We start from the raw sequence: 7034 nt of genomic DNA, 5'->3' as shown, positions 1-7034 counted from the left end.
TCCAGTTCAGTGCCTCTAAAGTTTCCTTGACAACTTTAGCAACATGTGGCCGAGCGTTATCGTGCTGAAAGATGACTTTGTTATGTCTTTTGTCATATTGGAGGCGTTTCAGCTTTAATGTTCGACTCAATTGCATCAATTGCTGTCGATAACGTTCCCCAGTGATGGTTTCGTTAAGCTAGAGTAGCTCATAGTAGATAACTCCAAGTTGATCCCACCAGATGCTCAGCATTATCTTCTTGCCATGAATATTGGGTTTGGCCGTTAAAGTTGAGGTATGGCCGGGCTTACCCCAGGATTTTCTGCGCTTTGGATTGTCGTACTTAATCCACTTTTCGTTTCCTGTCACTATTCGATGCAAAAACTCTTCCGATTTTGTCTTTGGAGCATTTGTTCGCACGTGAAAAAACGGCGTTCGACGTCTCTCGGTTTGAGTTCGTGCGGAACCCAATGTCCTTCTTTTTGCACCATACCTAATGCCTTGAGACGGCTTGAAATCGTTTGTTGAGTCACTCCTAAGGTTTTAGCAAGTTTCTCTTGAGTTTGGCATGATTCTTGGTCCAGTAATGCTTCTAACTCTGCGCCTTCAAACTTTACTGGCCGCCCATCGCGTTCTTTGTCACTGATGTCAAATTCACCACTTTTAAAACGTCGGAACCAATATCTGCATGTTTTTATTGATGGAGCATACTCTCCATACGCTTCACATAGCTGTCGATGCCCTTCAGCTGCATTTTTCTTTTAAGTTGAAGCAAAAAAGAAGTGCTTCCCGCAAATGCTGTTTACTTGGCACAAAAGTTGACATTGTTGAAGCTCAAAAATGCATGTCGTTTACACTTCAACGAAGTAAATGTTCCTATGAGAGGATAACGGACATGTTTTAACATGGATACACAAGTTTCAAGATAGTCCAATGCGATGTAGTACTAGTTATGCCAGTTTTTATAAACCCCTCAAAACTTATTTGTACACCTATTATATATTATTTCCTTTTTAGGTAACGATATTCTGACGGTGATTCACTTATCGTGAGTACGAGCTCATTCGCTGACAGTAACATCACGGATTTTTTTTTAATCTACATCCATTTCACTTTTAGTATTCAAGCATTGTAGTACTAATATAGGCTATAAAAACAAAATGGCGGTAGACAAACAAAACTCGTGCAGTCGAACGTGAAAAATAAAAGAAAGAAATTCAAATCCGAATAAAATATACGAAATAAACTACCACTACATTGAATCGATGAACATTTGTTTTGTGGATTAAAAGGCAGGAATCCACGTGTAGTTTCTGGCAAAATAAGCGCATTAAGCCGCTGCATTAATTTACCGATACCACACATGCAGAATATAAATCCCTTTAGAGCTGCTATAATAAATAAATAACAACGTCAAAGTAAACTCACCATTTTTTTTTAAATTAAAGATACATTACGAATATGGTGATCAGATCTTTACAAAACATAAAATAAAAACGTTCGTATAATTATTAAAAATATGACATAGTATAAGTAATGACATAAAGCATATTATTTTGAAAGCGATAATTAATATGTAATTAATATGTTTCATAAATTATACTTATAAACGAATAATTTACTAAGCGAAATAATTGTTCAATTCAATTCTTAGTTCAATTACTTTTAGTTGTGCCAACAGGGCACAGATTATTGAAATAATTGTTGGAAATTATAATAATAATTGACTAGCCAGTTACATTTGTTTTTTTTTAATCCCGTTTCGTGTTCAAAAGTATACAACTATACAGCCTAATATATATTTTTTTCAATAACAAATTATTTAAGCTGCACAAATCATTTTATAGCGAAATATTATCTAAATTAAAATTACGTAGTAATTGTCGTTTATAAATCTCGATTGTTCGTTACCGGCAAACAAAAGGTATTCTGCCTTTGTTAAAATAATTGAACGTCTACAGACTGATTTATAATGGACCTTAAACACAAAAATATGAACTAATAGCCTCTTATATTACATGCTTAAATATTGAACTCAGTCTATACTTATACATATATCCTATACTATTTATATATATTTTGTTACAGATTAATAATTTACATTATTATCATATCGTCTTTGAAATACGATATGTAATTTAATAGTCTAATTATTTGCAAGCTATTTAAGCGTCTTCTATATTACAGTAACAAAATAGTTTATGTCATTAATATCACTAAGTTTTTTTTTATACTATGAGAGAAATATAATACTTTTTAAATACTGTATAATATAATGCGTTTTATATTGTACTATGATAGATATACAATAAATTTATATGTTTTTATAAGCTATAAACATAAAGTATTTTAAGGTTTCAAATAAATACAAAACTAAGTTATTTTGATGAATATATTAGCAACCTTGAAACAAATTTTGAATACTGATGACAGAATCATGCAATTACATTTATTTGTTTAATTTATTTCTCAAAACGTCAGTTCGTTGTCTTTCACTCAATTATATATAAAAACTTTTTTTATAATACTCGTCATCAGGATATGCGTAACATATTCTGTACCGTGTGAATCAAAAAGAAAATATATCTAAATAAACATGTAATTAAAAATAATAATCGTATGTAGGAATTTTCATTATGAAACAGTGTATTATATGTTTTATTTGTTTGTTCTATTTAATTTTATATCCCTCAATTAATGACTGATTTATGCTCGATCAAATTCTTTGAATATCAACAATTTCTGTAACTTGTGTACTCCGTTTCTAATTAAATACTTATAATAAATAATTCATATGTATTTCTTTTTTGAAATTAGCAAATTTGTTATATTGTTAAATAATATTTTTTTTATAAATTATTAAACTGTAAACAATCATGTCTGCATTAATTAAAGTATAACTACGTTAATTAAAATAATAAATAAAAACATCGAAGTGTAACAAAGGGTATCCTTCAAAACGCCCTTATTGTAGTCCTGTAACCTGAAATCTGAAATAAATTCTTAATTAGACCGTTTTGTATTGTTAAACTAAATAAAACATTCGACGATCGTGAACATTCTTTTAACATGTAATTTTTCGCTTGTTTCCAAAGAAAACGGGAAAACATTATAATATAAGAAAATTTCTTTATACTAATTAAATAATATATAAAAGATTTTTTTTTTACAAGTTATTCTTCGCTAATGAGCAAGATTACGAGACTATGTAAGCAATGTTTTCGTGTTTAGCTAAATAACGGACTTGTTAACCGAAACCGCCATTTCGTTATTTTATAACTATGAAATAAATAAGAAAATTTAACAAACTTTATCTACCTACTCTGAAAAAACCCCATTAAAAAATAGAAGTATACCCGGTAGGAACGAAGCTGCTTTTCGTTATGTATCATGTATTAAATAACAAACACAAACAAATAAATTAACAACGTTTAAAAATAATGACATTATTTTGAATTTTTTTTTGTGTATAAAGTCCCATGTCAATTAAAACAATAACCAATTTTTTTTAATATAAACAACCTTAAGAAGTTTAAATGAAGAATAGAAAGAGAAAGAGAAGTTAAAATAGCCTGGCTTTTGCCTTAAGTGACTATTTCGAAAATAGTTTGACAAAATTCAATGACTAATAGAGGTTATTCTGTGAGAAGAAACAGGAAACTCACGGTGGAATATGATCGTGATGTGTCAAAAAGTTATAAGCGACATTGACTTTATAATTATAACATTTTAAGGACACATGGATCAAAATAGCCTATCATTGTAAATTGATTTACTACATTTCACCATCGAGACATGCTGTGAGTTTTTACACTTAAAATAATTATAAATATTTTTATTCTGTAACATTGTGAAGAAGTTTAAGGTTTTATATACCACAAACTATTATTAAAATGTATTTGTTATTCAATATTATAAACGACAACTTTCAATGAATCTTTGAATTTCTTGATTTTATATCAAAATAAATTTATTCCTAAGTAACTATTATTGTATCTTTATCTGTTAAAATATATATCTAATGTCAGATTCTTCACTCAAATGGCTCTCGATTTATAGTCGGTTGCTAGGAAAGGAACGCAAGGCAAATAACACAATTATTTAATATTAATTATTAATATTTACTTATTAACGGTTCAAAACATTTATTTGAATATTAGACCTAACTAAGGAAATTCTGAACGTTTTCAAGATTCCATTTAAGAGTATCTTACTAACGCTGAAACGCTTTCTTATTATAATAAGATACTCACCTTGTGCGCCAAATGGGGTACTTTCTGAAGTCTTCCCAGCAACGATATTTAGCTTTTGGATAACTGTTAACAAACGATAAAGTTTTATACGGTTATTATTGAAAAAAAAAATCGATACAATACTGTGGGAGTGCCGAATTTTAACAGAAGATTTCTGATAGATCGGATGGTAAAGGTGCTTCAAATATATATAGACACCTAGCTCATGACGAGCGACCTAGTGGACTAGTATCCAAGACTTTTCTTTGGTAGAAGAGTGAGAGAAATTGATAGACGAACTAAGGGGCCATTTAATAGTATTTAGTGATGATGGTGATGGATTAATAGTAATGGTGATGGCACCAATGAACCATTCCTTAACCAAGAGGTTATATCCTCTGTGCCTGTGGTTACAATGGATCAAAATACCAATAACACTAAGTGTTACTGTTTGACGGTAGAATATGAGATGAGTGGGCGATTGATGACCTTTTCAGTCAGCCTTACAATGTCCTATCACCATAATTATTTAATAAGCCATCTTATTTATTAATAGCATTAGCCGATTTCTGTCCCAGTGATTATGGGACGATAGCTGCACATACAAAGTCTGGTCTTATTTTTAATAGCTAAAATCGCAAATGTGCAAGAAAATAAAGAGCATTTTTAATTGTAATTTATAAAACTGTTACAATTTAATTAAAGAATTAATTTTAGAGAGGAAAAGGTTTACTGGATTGTTATAGAAAACTAAGGTTTTAGGATTTGAATTCCCAAAAAATGTTATGAATAAGCGCGAACGTTCGGAGCCCACCCACTGGTAACTATTTAAAGAGCCGAAATATCTTAGTTGTAAACCAAACATAGCCTAAACAAATACACACATAATATACTCGTAAGTATAATTATTCTGTCTTATACGTGACATTGTGTGTCGTGACCTTTTCACCTCTCATTGCATACATATTTGAATTTTCACGCCTTTAATTATATAAACACGAGCTTATCGCTGGTTTATATTTAGAGCCCTACTAACATTACCATTGCATGAAGTCTTCGTATGTTTATTTTTTATATAATAGGAACTACTGCTGCTTGGCAGTTCAATGTGTGATGAGAGTCAGATAAGCTTACCCAAACACTACCACCACCAGATTCAGCAGATATTAAGAATCGGGTAGTCCAAGGATAACTAGCTAATATATTTTTATGCTTACAAACAAAAGACAAACGCTAAAAATTAAACAGCAAACCTAACTTGTAGCTACTGTTAAGAATCAACCAATCACAATACGCGAATATTTCATTTGACAGCTAGCTGACCAATCAGACGGACGGACGTTCGTCTGTCTAATTTTCACTCCATATAAAGTATTGAATTCCAATATTTATTTTCGTTAAAAAACCTAATTCGAATTTTGAAAATTGAATTTTTATTAACAATGATGAACAACGAACAGCTCATTTATATAGATTACTAGTTTTCGCCCGCGGCTCCGCTCGCGTTTTGAGGTATTGGTTGTCATGTATTTGGTAAAAACTAGCCTATATCCTTCATTGGAATTCAAGCTTGCTTTATACGTAATTTTAACAAAAACGGTTCAGCTATTTGGTCGTGAATGAGCGGCAGACAGACAGACAAACAAATTTACTTTCACACTTATAATAATAATATAGATAAACTATTCTAACATACAATTTAATAGAAGTCTCTGATCGATATTTTATAAAATTAGAGACGGTTGATAAAATATTTGCAAGTATAATGTTATTAGTGAAATTGTACCAAGCGGAAATAATTACGCAAAAAAAGCAAACTCGTGTAATTTTGATAATGAACGAACATTTTTTTATAATACTAACCGTTTCGGTTTTCCATCGCTGGCGGTTGCATAGCTGTAACAAATATTTAAATAACAACACATTACAAATAACAACAATTTTATATAAATATACATATACGAGAGCGTTTAGCTCTATTATTATAATGAAATATACCATATATTTCTTTTTTTATATTACATATAAAAATTAATAAACATAACTTCGTCTAGACGTGTTATATTAATGTTATTTTTATATATGTTTTATATATGCTGTTTTTAAGAATACTAGTTATTTTTTTGGATTATACAACTTCTGAAATGTACTTAGAGAATTCTATGTGATATATTTTATAAATGGTTTAAATAATATTTAATTATCACTGAAAATGCAATCGTAATTTTATTAAAATAAAATCTATTTTGATATAAGTTATGGCGTCACTTACGATATAATTTGATAGTTCCCTCGGTGTCTCCTAGTGAATTCTTAGAGACACACTTGTATGTTCCATAGTCTGAGGTCGTTACCCTTCGTATAGGCAGCCTCAATATGGACCGGAAGGATCCAGCAACCTTTTGCGGCTCCAAACCACCTCCTAGATAACAATGTTTCATTATATCAACAATTCTTTTAACTTATTTAAATCATCTAGCGATCCACACAGGCTTTCTTTACTATATTGTCCATGTATTATACACGAAAACCTTCCTCTCGAATCACTCTATCAATTAAAAAAACCGCATCAAAATCCGTTGAGTAATATTAAAGATCTAAGCATACATAGGGACAGACAGGGGTAAGCGACTTTGCCATACTGCGTAATGATTTTAAATTATATTGATGAGAAACATAATAAGTCCGAAAGTAGTAATTAACGTTCCTAAAAACATTTTGATTCATCATTTTCTGTAAATAATCGGATTCGCATTATTTTTTAAATTATAAAGACAGAATGTTTGAATATTCTACAATTTAAATCGTTCGAAGTCCCGTGA

General features: G+C 30.4%; 1 protein-coding gene across 1 annotated transcript in view; it reads right to left on the bottom strand.

Annotated features, from left to right (window-relative positions):
- Positions 1–982: 982 nt before the first annotated feature.
- Positions 983–7034, bottom strand: part of LOC124532650 (lachesin-like) — a 31999-nt gene continuing 25947 nt past the window's right edge. Inside the window, exons 8-11 of the mRNA XM_047107678.1 lie at positions 6485–6634; positions 6076–6108; positions 4234–4296; positions 983–2970 (exon numbers count right to left, since the gene is read on the bottom strand). Coding sequence (XP_046963634.1) covers positions 2870–2970; positions 4234–4296; positions 6076–6108; positions 6485–6634 — 347 coding nt within the window. The 3' untranslated portion in view covers positions 983–2869. The remainder of the gene's footprint in view (positions 2971–4233; positions 4297–6075; positions 6109–6484; positions 6635–7034) is intronic.

The sequence above is a fragment of the Vanessa cardui genome, chromosome 9 (assembly GCF_905220365.1).
Source record: "Vanessa cardui chromosome 9, ilVanCard2.1, whole genome shotgun sequence".
Classification (NCBI taxonomy): Eukaryota; Metazoa; Arthropoda; class Insecta; order Lepidoptera; family Nymphalidae; genus Vanessa; species Vanessa cardui.
This window is presented reverse-complemented; position numbering and strand designations above follow the sequence as displayed.